Source organism: Salvelinus fontinalis, chromosome 7, assembly GCF_029448725.1.
Source record: "Salvelinus fontinalis isolate EN_2023a chromosome 7, ASM2944872v1, whole genome shotgun sequence".
Taxonomy (NCBI): domain Eukaryota; kingdom Metazoa; phylum Chordata; class Actinopteri; order Salmoniformes; family Salmonidae; genus Salvelinus; species Salvelinus fontinalis.
The window spans coordinates 63,799,355-63,819,325 of record NC_074671.1 but is presented as its reverse complement, the minus strand read 5'-3'; the positions used below and the strand labels follow the sequence as shown (position 1 = coordinate 63,819,325).

General features: G+C 44.2%; 1 protein-coding gene across 1 annotated transcript in view; it reads left to right on the top strand.

The window, feature by feature from the left end:
- Positions 1 to 11,645: 11,645 nt before the first annotated feature.
- lamp1a (lysosomal associated membrane protein 1a) overlaps positions 11,646 to 19,971 on the top strand; it is a 15,688-nt gene continuing 7,362 nt past the window's right edge. The window contains exons 1-4 of the mRNA XM_055930568.1: positions 11,646 to 11,962; positions 17,386 to 17,504; positions 17,673 to 17,889; positions 18,020 to 18,181. Coding sequence (XP_055786543.1) covers positions 11,911 to 11,962; positions 17,386 to 17,504; positions 17,673 to 17,889; positions 18,020 to 18,181 — 550 coding nt within the window. The 5' untranslated portion in view covers positions 11,646 to 11,910. The remainder of the gene's footprint in view (positions 11,963 to 17,385; positions 17,505 to 17,672; positions 17,890 to 18,019; positions 18,182 to 19,971) is intronic.

The following is a 19,971-nucleotide window of genomic DNA, read 5'->3' as shown; positions in this document are numbered from 1 at the left end:
TCCACATTGATCTGGTACTGGTACTCCCTGTATATAGCTCCACATTGATCTGGTACTGGTACTCCATGTATATAGCCTCACATTGATCTGGTACTGGTACTCCCTGTATATAGCTCCACATTGATCTGGTACTCCATGTATATAGCTCCACATTGATCTGGTACTCCCTGTATATAGCTCCACATTGATCTGGTACTGGTACTCCCTGTATATAGCTCCACATTGATCTGGTACGGGTTCTCCCTGTATATAGCTCCACATTGATCTGGTACTGGTACTCCCTGTATATAGCTCCACATTGATCTGGTACTCCCTGTATATAGCTCCACATTGATCTGGTACTCCCTGTATATAGCTCCACATTGATCTGGTACTCCCTGTATATAGCTCCACATTGATCTGGTACCGGTACTCCCTGTATATAGCTCCACATTGATCTGGTACTCCCTGTATATAGCTCCACATTGATCTGGTACTCCATGTATATAGCTCCACATTGATCTGGTACTGGTACTCCCTGTATATAGCTCCACAGTGATCTGGTACTGGTACTCCCTGTATATAGCTTCACATTTATCTGGTACTGGTACTCCATGTATATAGCTCCACAGTGATCTGGTACTCCATGTATATAGCTCCACATTGATCTGGTACTGGTACTCCCTGTATATAGCTCCACATTGATCTGGTACTGGTACTCCATGTATATAGCTCCACATTGATCTGGTACTGGTACTCCCTGTATATAGCTCCACATTGATCTGGTACTGGTACTCCATGTATATAGCTCCACATTGATCTGGTACTGGTACTCCCTGTATATAGCTCCACATTGATCTGGTACTCCATGTATATAGCTCCACATTGATCTGGTACTCCCTGTATATAGCTCCACATTGATCTGGTACTGGTACTCCCTGTATATAGCTCCACATTGATCTGGTACCGGTACTCCCTGTATATAGCTCCACATTGATCTAGTACCGGTACTCCCTGTATATAGCTCCACATTGAACTGGTACTCCCTGTATATAGCTCCACATTGATCTGGTACTCCCTGTATATAGCTCCACATTGATCTGGTACTCCCTGTATATAGCTCCACATTGATCTGGTACTCCCTGTATATAGCTCCACATTGATCTGGTACTCCCTGTATATAGCTCCACATTGATCTGGTACTCCCTGTATATAGCTCCACATTGATCTGGTACTCCCTGTATATAGCTCCACATTGATCTGGTACTCCCTGTATATAGCTCCACATTGATCTGGTACTCCCTGTATATAGCTCCACATTGATCTGGTACTGGTACTCCCTGTATATAGCTTCACATTTATCTGGTACTGGTACTCCATGTATATAGCTCCACAGTGATCTGGTACTCCATGTATATAGCTCCACATTGATCTGGTACTGGTACTCCCTGTATATAGCTCCACATTGATCTGGTACTGGTACTCCCTGTATATAGCTCCACATTGTACTGGTACTCCCTGTATATAGCTCCACATTGATATGGTACTCCCTGTATATAGCTCCACATTGATCTGGTACTCCCTGTATATAGCTCCACATTGATCTGGTACTCCCTGTATATAGCTCCACATTGATCTGGTACTCCCTGTATATAGCTCCACATTGATCTGGTACTGGTACTCCCTGTATATAGCTCCACATTGATCTGGTACTCCCTGTATATAGCTCCACATTGATCTGGTACTCCCTGTATATAGCTCCACATTGATCTGGTACTCCCTGTATATAGCTCCACATTGATCTGGTACTCCCTGTATATAGCTCCACATTGATCTGGTACTCCCTGTATATAGCTCCACATTGATCTGGTTCTGGTACTCCCTGTATATAGCTCCACATTGATCTGGTACTCCCTGTATATAGCTCCACATTGATCTGGTACTCCCTGTATATAGCTCCACATTGATCTGGTACTGGTACTCCCTGTATATAGCTCCACATTGATCTGGTACTCCCTGTATATAGCTCCACATTGATCTGGTACTCCCTGTATATAGCTCCACATTGATCTGGTACTCCCTGTATATAGCTCCACATTGATCTGGTACTCCCTGTATATAGCTCCACATTGATCTGGTACTCCCTGTATATAGCTCCACATTGATCTGGTACTCCCTGTATATAGCTCCACATTGATCTGGTACTCCCTGTATATAGCTCCACATTGATCTGGTACTCCCTGTATATAGCTCCACATTGATCTGGTACTCCCTGTATATAGCTCCACATTGATCTGGTACTCCCTGTATATAGCTCCACATTGATCTGGTACTCCATGTATATAGCTCCACATTGATCTGGTACTGGTACTCCCTGTATATAGCTCCACATTGATCTGGTACTGGTACTCCCTGTATATAGCTCCACATTGATCTGGTACTCCATGTATATAGCTCCACATTGATCTGGTACTCCCTGTATATAGCTCCACATTGATCTGGTACCGGTACTCCCTGTATATAGCTCCACATTGATCTGGTACCGGTACTCCCTGTATATAGCTCCACATTGATCTGGTACTGGTACTCCCTGTATATAGCTCCACATTGATCTGGTACTCCCTGTATATAGCTCCACATTGATCTGGTACTGGTACTCCCTGTATATAGCTTCACATTGATCTGGTACTGGTACTCCATGTATATAGCTCCACAGTGATCTGGTACTCCATGTATATAGCTCCACATTGATCTGGTACTCCATGTATATAGCTCCACATTGATCTGGTACTGGTACTCCCTGTATATAGCTCCACAGTGATCTGGTACTGGTACTCCCTGTATATAGCTCCACATTGATCTGGTACTGGTACTCCCTGTATATAGCTTCACATTGATCTGGTACTGGTACTCCATGTATATAGCTCCACAGTGATCTGGTACTCCATGTATATAGCTCCACATTGATCTGGTACTGGTACTCCCTGTATATAGCTCCACATTGATCTGGTACTGGTACTCCCTGTATATAGCTCCACATTGTACTGGTACTCCCTGTATATAGCTCCACATTGATCTGGTACTCCCTGTATATAGCTCCACATTGATCTGGTACTCCCTGTATATAGCTCCACATTGATCTGGTACTCCCTGTATATAGCTCCACATTGATCTGGTACTCCATGTATATAGCTCCACATTGATCTGGTACTGGTACTCCCTGTATATAGCTCCACATTGATCTGGTACTCTATGTATATAGCTCCACATTGATCTGGTACTCCCTGTATATAGCTCCACATTGATCTGGTACCGGTACTCCCTGTATATAGCTCAACATTGATCTGGTACTCCATGTATATAGCTCCACATTGATCTGGTACTCCATGTATATAGATCCACATTGATCTGGTACTGGTACTCCATGTATATAGCTCCACATTGATCTGGTACTGGTACTCCCTGTATATAGCTCCACATTGATCTGGTACTGGTACTCCATGTATATAGCCTCACATTGATCTGGTACTGGTACTCCCTGTATATAGCTCCACATTGATCTGGTACTCCATGTATATAGCTCCACATTGATCTGGTACTCCCTGTATATAGCTCCACATTGATCTGGTACTGGTACTCCCTGTATATAGCTCCACATTGATCTGGTACGGGTTCTCCCTGTATATAGCTCCACATTGATCTGGTACTGGTACTCCCTGTATATAGCTCCACATTGATCTGGTACTCCCTGTATATAGCTCCACATTGATCTGGTACTCCCTGTATATAGCTCCACATTGATCTGGTACTCCCTGTATATAGCTCCACATTGATCTGGTACCGGTACTCCCTGTATATAGCTCCACATTGATCTGGTACTCCCTGTATATAGCTCCACATTGATCTGGTACTCCATGTATATAGCTCCACATTGATCTGGTACTGGTACTCCCTGTATATAGCTCCACAGTGATCTGGTACTGGTACTCCCTGTATATAGCTTCACATTTATCTGGTACTGGTACTCCATGTATATAGCTCCACAGTGATCTGGTACTCCATGTATATAGCTCCACATTGATCTGGTACTGGTACTCCCTGTATATAGCTCCACATTGATCTGGTACTGGTACTCCATGTATATAGCTCCACATTGATCTGGTACTGGTACTCCCTGTATATAGCTCCACATTGATCTGGTACTGGTACTCCATGTATATAGCTCCACATTGATCTGGTACTGGTACTCCCTGTATATAGCTCCACATTGATCTGGTACTCCATGTATATAGCTCCACATTGATCTGGTACTCCCTGTATATAGCTCCACATTGATCTGGTACTGGTACTCCCTGTATATAGCTCCACATTGATCTGGTACCGGTACTCCCTGTATATAGCTCCACATTGATCTAGTACCGGTACTCCCTGTATATAGCTCCACATTGAACTGGTACTCCCTGTATATAGCTCCACATTGATCTGGTACTCCCTGTATATAGCTCCACATTGATCTGGTACTCCCTGTATATAGCTCCACATTGATCTGGTACTCCCTGTATATAGCTCCACATTGATCTGGTACTCCCTGTATATAGCTCCACATTGATCTGGTACTGGTACTCCCTGTATATAGCTTCACATTTATCTGGTACTGGTACTCCATGTATATAGCTCCACAGTGATCTGGTACTCCATGTATATAGCTCCACATTGATCTGGTACTGGTACTCCCTGTATATAGCTCCACATTGATCTGGTACTGGTACTCCCTGTATATAGCTCCACATTGATCTGGTACTCCCTGTATATAGCTCCACATTGATCTGGTACTCCCTGTATATAGCTCCACATTGATCTGCGTACTCCCTGTATATAGCTCCACATTGATCTGGTACTCCCTGTATATAGCTCCACATTGATCTGGTACTCCCTGTATATAGCTCCACATTGATCTGGTACTGGTACTCCCTGTATATAGCTCCACATTGATCTGGTACTCCCTGTATATAGCTCCACATTGATCTGGTACTCCCTGTATATAGCTCCACATTGATCTGGTACTCCATGTATATAGCTCCACATTGATCTGGTACTGGTACTCCCTGTATATAGCTCCACAGTGATCTGGTACTGGTACTCCCTGTATATAGCTTCACATTTATCTGGTACTGGTACTCCATGTATATAGCTCCACAGTGATCTGGTACTCCATGTATATAGCTCCACATTGATCTGGTACTGGTACTCCCTGTATATAGCTCCACATTGATCTGGTACTGGTACTCCATGTATATAGCTCCACATTGATCTGGTACTGGTACTCCCTGTATATAGCTCCACATTGATCTGGTACTGGTACTCCATGTATATAGCTCCACATTGATCTGGTACTGGTACTCCCTGTATATAGCTCCACATTGATCTGGTACTCCATGTATATAGCTCCACATTGATCTGGTACTCCCTGTATATAGCTCCACATTGATCTGGTACTGGTACTCCCTGTATATAGCTCCACATTGATCTGGTACCGGTACTCCCTGTATATAGCTCCACATTGATCTAGTACCGGTACTCCCTGTATATAGCTCCACATTGAACTGGTACTCCCTGTATATAGCTCCACATTGATCTGGTACTCCCTGTATATAGCTCCACATTGATCTGGTACTCCCTGTATATAGCTCCACATTGATCTGGTACTCCCTGTATATAGCTCCACATTGATCTGGTACTCCCTGTATATAGCTCCACATTGATCTGGTACTGGTACTCCCTGTATATAGCTTCACATTTATCTGGTACTGGTACTCCATGTATATAGCTCCACAGTGATCTGGTACTCCATGTATATAGCTCCACATTGATCTGGTACTGGTACTCCCTGTATATAGCTCCACATTGATCTGGTACTGGTACTCCCTGTATATAGCTCCACATTGATCTGGTACTCCCTGTATATAGCTCCACATTGATCTGGTACTCCCTGTATATAGCTCCACATTGATCTGGTACTCCCTGTATATAGCTCCACATTGATCTGGTACTCCCTGTATATAGCTCCACATTGATCTGGTACTCCCTGTATATAGCTCCACATTGATCTGGTACTGGTACTCCCTGTATATAGCTCCACATTGATCTGGTACTCCCTGTATATAGCTCCACATTGATCTGGTACTCCCTGTATATAGCTCCACATTGATCTGGTACTCCCTGTATATAGCTCCACATTGATCTGGTACTCCCTGTATATAGCTCCACATTGATCTGGTACTCCCTGTATATAGCTCCACATTGATCTGGTACTCCCTGTATATAGCTCCACATTGATCTGGTACTCCCTGTATATAGCTCCACATTGATCTGGTACTCCCTGTATATAGCTCCACATTGATCTGGTACTCCCTGTATATAGCTCCACATTGATCTGGTACTCCCTGTATATAGCTCCACATTGATCTGGTACTCCCTGTATATAGCTCCACATTGATCTGGTACTCCCTGTATATAGCTCCACATTGATCTGGTACTCCCTGTATATAGCTCCACATTGATCTGGTACTCCCTGTATATAGCTCCACATTGATCTGGTACTCCATGTATATAGCTCCACATTGATCTGGTACTGGTACTCCCTGTATATAGCTCCACATTGATCTGGTACTGGTACTCCCTGTATATAGCTCCACATTGATCTGGTACTCCATGTATATAGCTCCACATTGATCTGGTACTCCCTGTATATAGCTCCACATTGATCTGGTACCGGTACTCCCTGTATATAGCTCCACATTGATCTGGTACCGGTACTCCCTGTATATAGCTCCACATTGATCTGGTACTGGTACTCCCTGTATATAGCTCCACATTGATCTGGTACTCCCTGTATATAGCTCCACATTGATCTGGTACTCCATGTATATAGCTCCACATTGATCTGGTACTCCATGTATATAGCTCCACATTGATCTGGTACTCCATGTATATAGCTCCACATTGATCTGGTACTGGTACTCCCTGTATATAGCTCCACAGTGATCTGGTACTGGTACTCCCTGTATATAGCTCCACATTGATCTGGTACTGGTACTCCCTGTATATAGCTTCACATTGATCTGGTACTGGTACTCCATGTATATAGCTCCACAGTGATCTGGTACTCCATGTATATAGCTCCACATTGATCTGGTACTGGTACTCCCTGTATATAGCTCCACATTGATCTGGTACTGGTACTCCCTGTATATAGCTCCACATTGTACTGGTACTCCCTGTATATAGCTCCACATTGATCTGGTACTCCCTGTATATAGCTCCACATTGATCTGGTACTCCCTGTATATAGCTCCACATTGATCTGGTACTCCCTGTATATAGCTCCACATTGATCTGGTACTCCCTGTATATAGCTCCACATTGATCTGGTACCGGTACTCCCTGTATATAGCTCCACATTGATCTGGTACTCCCTGTATATAGCTCCACATTGATCTGGTACTCCATGTATATAGCTCCACATTGATCTGGTACTGGTACTCCCTGTATATAGCTCCACAGTGATCTGGGTACTGGTACTCCCTGTATATAGCTCCACATTGATCTGGTACTGGTACTCCCTGTATATAGCTTCACATTGATCTGGTACTGGTACTCCCTGTATATAGCTCCACAGTGATCTGGTACTCCATGTATATAGCTCCACATTGATCTGGTACTGGTACTCCCTGTATATAGCTCCACATTGTACTGGTACTCCCTGTATATAGCTCCACATTGATCTGGTACTCCCTGTATATAGCTCCACATTGATCTGGTACTCCCTGTATATAGCTCCACATTGATCTGGTACTGGTACTCCATGTATATAGCTCCACATTGATCTGGTACTCCCTGTATATAGCTCCACATTGATCTGGTACTCCCCGTATATAGCTCCACATTGATCTGGTACTGGTACTCCCTGTATATAGCTCCACATTGATCTGGTACTGGTACTCCCTGTATATAGCTCCACATTGATCTGGTACTGGTACTCCCTGTATATAGTTCCACATTGATCTGGTACTCCCTGTATATAGCTCCATTGTGTATTTCATTCCTCTTGTTACTATTATTTTTAAACTGCGTTGTTGGGGGGGGCTCGCAAGCATTTCACAGTAAAGTCTACACCAGGTGTATTCGACGCATGTGGCCAATAAAATTTGATTTGAAATACATCTGTTTGGGCTTCTTACGGTCAAATTGCAGTCTACAAATATATATTTTTTTATTATCAGCCCGCAACTGAATCTAGTTGATGATCCCTGGAATAGAAGGATGAAACCGAAGACGATAAAGTCAAACTAACTGAAGGCGAGGCACCAGTTGTCTCATATCTCGTCTTGATATTGCTTGTATCCCAAACGGCACTCTAGTCCCTATTTAGTGCACTACTTTAGACCAGGACTGGCACCCTGTTCCCTATATAGTGCACTACGTTTGAACAGAGTCCATAGGATCCATAGTGCTCTGGTCAGAAGTAGGGCACAATATAGGGATTAGGGTGCCATTTGAAACACTGAAATAGTCAGCTGACCTCCCAGGGCGGTACTCTACCCTGACCTGGCTCCTCACATGGCTCAGTCTCACTGCCGTTCCTCTTTACTATAAGACACTGGCTACTGCTGTCTGCCGTTCCTCTTTACTATAAGACACTGGCTACTGCTGTCTGCCGTTCCTCTTTACTATAAGACACTGACTACTGCTGTCTGCCTTTCCTCTTTACTATAAGACACTTGCTACTGCTGTCTGCCGTTCCTCTTTACTATAAGACACTGGCTACTGCTGTCTGCCGTTCATCTATACTATAAGACACTTGCTACTGCTGTCTGCCGTTCCTCTTTACTATAAGAAACTGGCTACTGCTGTCTGACGTACCTCTTTACTATAAGACACTGACTACTGCTGTCTGACGTTCCTCTTTACTATAAGACACTGACTACTGCTGTCTGCCGTTCCTCTTTACTATAAGACACGGGCTACTGCTGTCTCCCTTTCCTCTTTACTATAAGACACTGGCTACTGCTGTCTGCCGTTCCTCTTTACTATAAGACACTGACTACTGCTGTCTGCCGTTCCTCTTTACTATAAGACACTGACTACTGCTGTCTGCCGTTCCTCTTTACTATAAGACACTGGCTACTGCTGTCTGCCGTTCCTCTTTACTATAAGACACTGACTACTGCTGTCTGCCGTTCCTCTTTACTATAAGACACTGACTACTGCTGTCTGCCGTTCCTCTTTACTATAAGACACTGACTACTGCTGTCTGCCGTTCCTCTTTACTATAAGACACTGGCTACTGCTGTCTGCCGTTCCTCTTTACTATAAGACACTGACTACTGCTGTCTGCCGTTCCTCTTTACTATAAGACACTGACTACTGCTGTCTGCCGTTCCTCTTTACTATAAGACACTGGCTACTGCTGTCTGCCGTTCCTCTTTACTATAAGACACGGGCTACTGCTGTCTCCCTTTCCTCTTTACTATAAGACACTGGCTACTACTATAAGACACTGGCTACTGCTGTCTGCCGTTCCTCTTTACTATAAGACACTGACTACTGCTGTCTGCCGTTCCTCTTTACTATAAGACACTGGCTACTGCTGTCTGCCGTTCCTCTTTACTATAAGACACGGGCTACTACTATAAGACACTGGCTACTGCTGTCTGCCGTTCCTCTTTACTATAAGACACTGACTACTGCTGTCTGCCGTTCCTCTTTACTATAAGACACTGACTACTGATGTCTGCCGTTCCTCTTTACTATAAGACACTGGCTACTGCTGTCTGCCGTTCCTCTTTACTATAAGACACTGACTACTGCTGTCTGCCGTTCCTCTTTACTATAAGACACGGGCTACTGCTGTCTCCCTTTCCTCTTTACTATAAGACACTGGCTACTACTATAAGACACTGGCTACTGCTGTCTGCCGTTCCTCTTTACTATAAGACACTGACTACTGCTGTCTGCCGTTCCTCTTTACTATAAGACACTGACTACTGCTGTCTGCCGTTCCTCTTTACTATAAGACACTGGCTACTGCTGTCTGCCGTTCCTCTTTACTATAAGACACTGGCTACTGCTGTCTGCCGTTCCTCTTTACTATAAGACACGGGCTACTGCTGTCTGCCGTTCCTCTTTACTATAAGACACTGGCTACTGCTGTCTGCCGTTCCTCTTTACTATAAGACACTGACTACTGCTGTCTGCCGTTCCTCTTTACAATAAGACACTGGCTACTGCTGTCTGCCGTTCATCTATACTATAAGACACTGACTACTGCTGTCTGCCTTTCCTCTTTACTATAAGACATTGGCTACTGCTGTCTGCCGTTCCTCTTTACTATAAGACACTGGCTACTGCTGTCTGCCGTTCCTCTTTACTATAAGACATTGACTACTGCTGTCTGCCGTTCCTCTTTACTATAAGACATTGACTACTGCTGTCTGCCGTTCCTCTTTACTATAAGACACTGACTACTGCTGTCTGCCGTTCCTCTTTACTATAAGACACTGGCCACTGCTGTCTGCCGATCCTCTTTACTATAAGACTCTGACTACTGCTGTCTGCCGTTCATCTATACTATAAGACACTGACTACTGCTGTCTGCCTTTCCTCTTTACTATAAGACACTGGCTACTGCTGTCTGCCGTTCCTCTTTCCTATAAGATACTGGCTACTGCTGTCTCTCTTTACTATAAGACACTGACTACTGCTGTCTGCCGTTCATCTATACTATAAGACACTGACTACTGCTGTCTGCCTTTCCTCTTTACTATAAGACACTGAATACTGCTGTCTGCCGTTCCTCTTTACTATAAGACACTGGCTACTACTATAAGACACTGACTACTGCTGTCTGCCTTTCCTCTTTACTATAAGACACTGAATACTGCTGTCTGCCGATCCTCTTTACTATAAGACACTGACTACTGCTGTCTGCCGTTCATCTATACTATAAGACACTGACTACTGCTGTCTGCCTTTCCTCTTTACTATAAGACACTGGCTACTGCTGTCTGCCGTTCCTCTTTCCTATAAGATACTGGCTACTGCTGTCTCTCTTTACTATAAGACACTGACTACTGCTGTCTGCCGTTCATCTATACTATAAGACACTGACTACTGCTGTCTGCCGTTCCTCTTTACTATAAGACACTGACTACTGCTGTCTGCCGTTCCTCTTTACTATAAGACACTGACTACTGCTGTCTGCCGTTCCTCTTTACTATAAGATATAAGACAATGGGCTTTATATATATCTCTCCACATAAATCACAGACAAGTTATAAAACATTAGCCACCATCCTTTATTTAACCAGACAGGTCACGTTGACATATTTTCCAAGTGAGCCACGACAGCAGTATACATAGTTAACGCAACATAAAACACATCTAATAGATCATTAGTACTTGTTTTAGCTGACGTTTTCAAATATCCAGAACGAAATAACACATTCTATGATACAGTATTTTACAGTAGAAATCGGATTCTGATTTGAGCAGGGTTTGCTAGTAGTAGCAGAGTACTGAGTTGTGTCAGAGAGGGGAGGTGTCGGTCGCCATCGAGCTGTAATGTCGGGTGTCGCTGGCTGACTCACGTGACGGTGCTGGGTGGTTCTAAAGCTTGGTTCACGTGACTGGACGTTCCCTCTTCGTATTAAGGACATGAAAGGGAGCGATACTGTCCGACTTCTGCAACCTGCTACGAAAACCCTGACCACGAATATGAAAAAATATTAAATAACGGCCAAATAAAGGGGACAGAATAAGAGTTAAAGGAAGGTCGATTTTTACTTTTCGGGGCTGTTGTTGCACTGCCTGGACAGCTGCTTTGGACAAGCGGTTTGTGCTATCCATTAAACTGAACTCTGGACTTGAAACATGACTCGAACATGTCCATTCGTTGTCGGGATCGCCTGCTTTGCGATTCTTGGTAAGTGTTTATTATAGTGGTGGTCGATCGAGGACTGTTACTGAGACGGAGGGGGAAATGAAACGACGCCATAATCTCCGCTAGTGTTTTACTATAGTATAGTATGGTGGCTTGTTAATTCGGCATAAGGAAGTTAGAAATAAATAGATAATTCTATAGGAGCCTATGACATAAAGCATATTCATGTATTATGTTTTTGGATATACGTTATATTTATGGACGTTTCAGTGTAACGTGTTATTTTTTTTATTTCTGTCGTATTTGTACACAACATGTTGATTTCGTCATGATGTCTAGGACACGTTGTGTGACAGATGGTAGAAGGTCAAGTGAATCAAATGGGAACAGACAAACGGGCAGTTTGTTTTCCTAAAATCAACAGCGCGTTCTGTCTCTCTGTCAACCCATTGTTCCGGGAACGCTTCACGTGACCGTAGAGGTGCTTTGTGTGTTGAAACACTGGATTCTCTATGACTGACCATTAGCTGGCCGGTGGCCGCGCATACTGAGTGACACGAACACACAGATGTGTTGTCACAGCACTGTCAAGTCAACCGACTATAAGCTATAGGCCTCATGTAGTTGTGGTTAGGATTTGTTTCTACTGTTTTGTGGACAATTTGTGTGCTGTGCTGCTATTCATGGACCAGGTCACAGGTTCATTGACATTTGAAACATTGTCCCTTGCCTTTATTTTGTATTTAATATTGATAAGATCCAGGCCTACATAAGAAAGGGAATCGGGTTGGTAAGGTGTGTGTGGTAGTCAACCTGTGATTACAGTGTTGAGTCACATGTCTTCTCTCTACTGCTGTGGAAACTGTGTTATAGTGTGGTTGCTCTTTGTTTCAGTGTTGTCTGTTTAACTGTGTGTGTGTGTGTGTGTGTGTGTGTGTGTGTGTGTGTGTGTGTGTGTGTGTGTGTGTGTGTGTTAGGGAGGACGTGAGGCAGGCAGGGTCATGTTCAACTACTGGAGTAAAAGTCCCTGAGTCATCATCACACTGGTGCATGATGGAAGCACAGCAGGGCCTGTTGCTCTCTGCTCTCAACCAGGACAGATAGTTAATGGACCCAGTAAATTCAGTTTTCCTGGGACCCAAGCTTAGGAAAATATGCAACTATACATAAATATCAGTACATTTCATTGCCATTATGCCTAAAACAAATGTAATATAGACAAACACCATTTAAAACACATATCTGTCTAGTTTGGAACTGTTGCTGTTAAAATTCAATAAATAATTTTAATTCTGAACTGGAACAAACTGATTGATCACATCACACAGATGCAGAACAGACACGCTTTTTGATAGTGAAACCCTAAGTAACAGTACAGATGAAAAATGATCAGGCCTACGGTACATCTTACTGTAAAGATGACCAGACCTATTGTACATCTTACTGTAAAAATGATCAGGCCTACGGTACATCTCACTGTAGAAATGATCAGGCCTACGGTACATCTTACTGTAAAAATGATCAGACCTACGGTACATCTTACTGTAAAAATGATCAGGCCTACGGTACATCTCACTGTAGAAATTATTGTTTTAAGTAAGTCTAGGTTGGAACTGTTGCTGTTAAAATACAAGTCATTTTTTATTCTGAACTGGAATAAACTGATTGATCACATCACACAGATTTAGACCAGAAAACACACACACAGTCCTTTTCTAGTCTATATCTGTGTGATGTGATCAATCGTTTTATTCCAGTTCAGAATATAAAAGATGTATTGTATTTCTAACAGCAGCAGGTCTATTCTGGGCTCTGTTTTAGACAGTGTAACACTGAGGTCATTCTCAGCCTTGAAACTGTTTCTGTACTTGTTTTTTAAGTAATCCAGAGTTGAGAACCCTGACTCACACCGGTATGTGGTGCCAAACAGGACCAGAACATCTTCTGCTATCTCAGTCAGGCAGGAGACCACTTCCTGCTGTAGATGAGCAACCCAGAACTGTGTGGGTTTGCCTCAAACAGCATCAATCAGTTTATTCCAGTAAAGAATAAAAATGATGACTAGTCTTTTAACAGCAACAGTTCCAACCTTAACTAGTTTTCAACAATCATTTCTACAGTAAGATTAAACATGTATTGTAAATGTTAATCAGCACAGCATCATGACAGTATTTTCTGAACTGCAGAGCGGGTTCTTGCTATTATTTTGTAGGTTTCCTATACCATTATCTTCTGTAGAATGCATTGATCATTTTCATCTTCATCTGTACTGTTACTTACGGCTGCACTATCAGTAGCTAACTTGCTTTGGCGAATGTTAGCTATTAGCTGTGTACAAGGCCAGGGGATTGTTTGAAAGAGAAACTCACATCTACTAGTATGAGAGTTAGTTAGTACTCCCTTATTTCTGCTTATTATCATCTGTTATAAAATGACAACAATGCCTTGCTAGCTGACTTACTTTTCTAATGTCAGAGCACTGTTTCCTGAAGCATTCTGCCCTGTTCTGAAGTAACTTCCTGGGTTTTACCGTAATGCTGTGGATGTTTGGTCAGGACATGTCGTTTCATTCATTTGTTCCTTATGCGAGACTCATTACGAAGTACTTCCACACACAAAACACATTGTGGGTGCTCCTTGTTATAAGTTTGTATGAAAGAGAGAGAAACTCATCGCTGTATATGCGTTTCATGACAATTGAGCTCAGTCAGAACTTGTTGTGGCTAGCATGAGTCTATTTGATGACAGCGGCGAGTGAGAATAACAAGTCATTGGCTGACAGCGCATCATCTGCTGCTGAACGACAGCGCTGCGTCGTGAGGGTCGCGGAGTGATCTTCAAGAAAACTGCAACCAGGGTCTATAGGGGATAGTGCACTACTTTTGACCAGGGCCTATAGGGGATAGTGCACTACTTTTGACCAGGGCCTATAGGGGATAGTGCACTACTTTTGACCAGGGCCTATAGGGGATAGTGCACTACTTTTGACCAGGGCCTATAGGGGATAGTGCACTACTTTTGACCAGGGCCTATAGGGGATAGTGCACTACTTTTGACCAGGGCCTATAGGGGATAGTGCACTACTTTTGACCAGGGCCTATAGGGGATAGTGCACTACTTTTGAGCAGGGCCTATAGGGGATAGTGCACTACTTTTGACCAGGGCCTATAGGGGATAGTGCACTACTTTTGACCGGGGCCTATAGGGGATAGTGCACTACTTTTGACCGGGGCCTATAGGGGATAGTGCACTACTTTTGACCGGGGCCTATAGGGGATAGTGCACTACTTTTGAGCAGGGCCTATAGGGGATAGTGCACTACTTTTGACCAGGGCCTATAGGGGATAGTGCACTACTTTTGACCAGGGCCTATAGGGGATAGTGCACTACTTTTGACCAGGGCCTATAGGGGATAGTGCACTACTTTTGACCGGGGCCTATAGGGGATAGTGCACTACTTTTGAGCAGGGCCTATAGGGGATAGTGCACTACCTTTAACCAGGGCCTATAGGGGATAGTGCACTACCTTTAACCAGGGCCTATAGGGCTGCTCAAAAATAGTCCTGGTCAAAAGTAGTGCACTATATAGGGAATAGGGTGTCATTTAGAATGCACTCTTAGTTCATCTGACATTCATTCTGTCTGAACACTAGGGCTGATTTGGATGAATTGATCCTCTGAGGAGAGAAAGGAAGCCAGTCTACACTATTGAGACACGCCCTCTGGTCAGGCACTCCTTAGCCACACACTAATAACCTGACCTTTAACAGTATGTCGGTAGACACATATTTAACCCCTCGACCTCTGTGTCTGTTGTGGTAGCTAGCAGGTGTAAATCAGTCTGAATAGTGCACTATATAGGGTGTGCCATTTGAAACATAGCAGGTATTAATAGTCTGTCGTAGGCTGTGTGTGCCGACTAGAGGGTTGGTAATAAAGGGTTTGGTAATTGTACATGCGAAGGAGGTGGGAGGGACCTGCCAGTTTTACATCTGTACTGTCGTTACATCATCACGGGAAACATTCTAGAACTCCTCCCATGCTTGGAACTGAACTGCTAGAACTTATTCTGGTCGTACGTACAGGTGGGGATGCTTCTCAGCTGTAGACGTGAGGGTTCTGGATTATGTTGTAGACGTGTGTTCAGGCTGTGAAATCACTTATCTGTCTATCTGGATTGATATGTGACCTGAGTCCCTGTCTCAACTCTAGATTGATATGTGACCTGAGTCTCTGTCTCAACTCTAGATTGATATGTGACCTGAGTCTCTGTCTCAACTCTAGATTGATATGTAACCTGAGTCTCTGTCTCAACTCTAGATTGATATGTGACCTGAGTCCCTGTCTCAACTATAGATTGATATGTGACCTGAGTCCCTGTCTCAACTCTAGATTGATATCTGGGGCGGCAGGGTAGCCTAGTGGTTAGAGCGTTGGACTAGTAACCGAAAGGTTGCAAGTTCAAATCCCCGAGCTGACAAGGTACAAATCTGTCGTTCTGCCCCTGAACAGGCAGTTAACCCACTGTTCCTAGGCCGTCATTGAAAAATAAGAATTTGTTCTTAACTGACTTGCCTAGTTAAATATTTAAAAAAAAGGTAAATTTGTAAGTCGCTCTGGATAAGAGCGTCTGCTAAATGACTTAAATGTAAATGTAATATGTGACCTGAGTCCCTGTCTGAACTCTAGATTGATATGTGACCTGAGTCTCTGTCTCAACTCTAGATTGATATGTGACCTGAGTCTCTGTCTCAACTCTAGATTGATATGTGACCTGAGTCCCTGTCTCAACTCTAGATTGATATGTGACCTGAGTCTCTGTCTCAACTCTAGATTGATATGTGACCTGAGTCCCTGTCTCAACTCTAGATTGATATGTGACCTGAGTCCCTGTCTCAACTCTAGATTGATATGTGACCTGAGTCCCTGTCTCAACTCTAGATTGATATGTGACCTGAGTCTCTGTCTCAACTCTAGATTGATATGTGACCTGAGTCCCTGTCTCAACTCTAGATTGATATGTGACCTGAGTCCCTGTCTCAACTCTAGCCCTCTACTACCCTCTGCTGGTCATTGCTTAGTACTGATGTTTCCCTGCACTGGATGGAGTTTGCTTGTTGTTGTCTCTCAGGTTGTACAGCAGCTGTGAGATGAGACTAGCACCACAGAATTTCTAAACCAAGAGGCGCAAGACTGCTTACGAAGTGCGTCACACAGGAATGCTTGCGAAACAGACCAGGCCGAGGTTTGGGGTTTGAGAAGTCAATAAGAGAAGTGAAGAATTCTTCCTTTTAGTAGTTGGTTTTCTCTAAATCTTGAGTCACAACCTAGATATCACTTATAAGCGTGATCGTGGATTTCTATTGGAGAAGCAATTTCTGCCTATCTTCATACTGTACTGTCTTTGATAATACTGCTCAAGTGATGGTGCTGCTGATGGTGATGATAATGATGTCTCTCCCCAGGTTGTGTGACAGTAGTCCAGTCTCAGGTCACTCTGGAGGTGACAGAGGGAAACTCCACCTGTATAAAAGCTGAACTCTCCGCCTCCTTCTCCATCACCTATGACACCGCCAACGGCACGGTAAACTACATCCCCCACAATCCTCTCCGGCTTAGAGAAGCACAGATTGTACTTTTGATAATGTCCTGAACATAAGTCTCTCTTCCCAGGACCACTGTGTGCATGAGTTTGGGCAAACGGTACTATCCTGAACATGTTTTAAATGTACCAACTTCTTCTTCTCTCCAGCGTACGGTGATGGTGCCCCTCCCAGGGGCGGCGGTGGTGGGTGTGGCCAGCTCGTGTGGGGGTGACGGCCGCTCCCCCTGGCTCGTGGCGTTGTTCGGGGATGGCCACGCCCTGGGCCTCAGCTTCTCATCCAATGACACTCTGTACAGCGTCGCTAACCTCACCCTGCAGTACAACCTCAGTGATGTCGCTACCTTCCCAGACGCCAACAGCACCGGTGAGAAAGAGACACACACACATATACACACACACACACACACACATACTAACACACTTTGCGCGTACACACACACGGAATGGATTATTATTTGATTTCTGACCAATGTGTCTTGTCTGTTTTTCTACAGATGTGGTAACTGTGGAGACGACCTCTGTAGGGATGGTTGCTAGGGTCAACACCACCTACAGATGTATCAGCGCCTCATCTGTCATAGTGGGAGGAGCCACTGTCACCTTCTCAAACGTCACGATGGAGGCCTACATGACAGGAGACGATCTGAGCCCCGACGGTACTGTCACCAACACCTGGGCTGAGCCCCCAATCCCACCCTCTTCCCTAGATAGTGCACTACTTTGGACCGGGGCTAATTTGGGACGCACACTTATTGTTCACCACTGACCATCAACCATTAACAACTGTACACTGACCATCAACCATTAACAACTGTACACTGACCATCAACCATTAACAACTGTACACTGACCATCAACACTTTGGTTATTCCTTTACATGTTTGACTTTGACCACTTACCTTATGGTGTTTAAATTAACAGTATGAGGGTATTGACCCGTGTTGTGTGATAGCTGGTCTGAACAGTATGAGGGTATTGACCCGTGTTGTGTGATAGCTGGTCTGAACAGTATGAGGGTATTGACCTGTGTTGAGTTGTGTGATAGCTGGTCTGAACAGTATGAGGGTATTGACCCGTGTTGTGTGATAGCTGGTCTGAACAGTATGAGGGTATTGACCCGTGTTGTGTGATAGCTGGTCTGAACAGTATGAGGGTATTGACCCGTGTTGTGTTGTGTGATAGCTGGTCTGAACAGTATGAGGGTATTGACCCGTGTTGTGTTGTGTGATAGCTGGTCTGAACAGTATGAGGGTATTGACCCGTGTTGAGTTGTGTGATAGCTGGTCTGAACAGTATGAGGGTATTGACCCGTGTTGAGTTGTGTGATAGCTGGTCTGAACAGTATGAGGGTATTGACCCGTGTTGTGTGATAGCTGGTCTGAACAGTATGAGGGTATTGACCCGTGTTGAGTTGTGTGATAGCTGGTCTGAACAGTATGAGGGTATTGACCCGTGTTGTGTGATAGCTGGTCTGAACAGTATGAGGGTATTGACCCGTGTTGTGTTGTGTGATAGCTGGTCTGAACAGTATGAGGGTATTGACCCGTGTTGAGTTGTGTGATAGCTGGTCTGAACAGTATGAGGGTATTGACCCGTGTTGTGTGATAGCTGGTCTGAACAGTATGAGGGTATTGACCCGTGTTGTGTGATAGCTGGTCTGAACAGTATGAGGGTATTGACCCGTGTTGTGTGATAGCTGGTCTGAACAGTATGAGGGTATTGACCCGTGTTGTGTGATAGCTGGTCTGAACAGTATGAGGGTATTGACCCGTGTTGAGTTGTGTGATAGCTGGTCTGAACAGTATGAGGGTATTGACCCGTGTTGTGTTGTGTGATAGCTGGTCTGAACAGTATGAGGGTATTGACCCGTGTTGAGTTGTGTGATAGCTGGTCTGAACAGTATGAGGGTATTGACCCGTGTTGTGTGATAGCTGGTCTGAACAGTATGAGGGTATTGACCCGTGTTGTGTTGTGTGATAGCTGGTCTGAACAGTATGAGGGTATTGACCCGTGTTGTGTGATAGCTGGTCTGAACAGTATGAGGGTATTGACCCGTGTTGTGTGATAGCTGGTCTGAACAGTATGAGGGTATTGACCCGTGTTGTGTTGTGTGATAGCTGGTCTGAACAGTATGAGTGTATTGACCCGTGTTGAGTTGTGTGATAGCTGGTCTGAACAGTATGAGGGTATTGACCCGTGTTGTGTGATAGCTGGTCTGAACAGTATGAGGGTATTGACCCGTGTTGTGTGATAGCTGGTCTGAACAGTATGAGGGTATTGACCCGTGTTGTGTTGTGTGATAGCTGGTCTGAACAGTATGAGGGTATTGACCCGTGTTGTGTGATAGCTGGTCTGAACAGTATGAGGGTATTGACCCGTGTTGTGTGATAGCTGGTCTGAACAGTATGAGGGTATTGACCCGTGTTGTGTGATAGCTGGTCTGAAC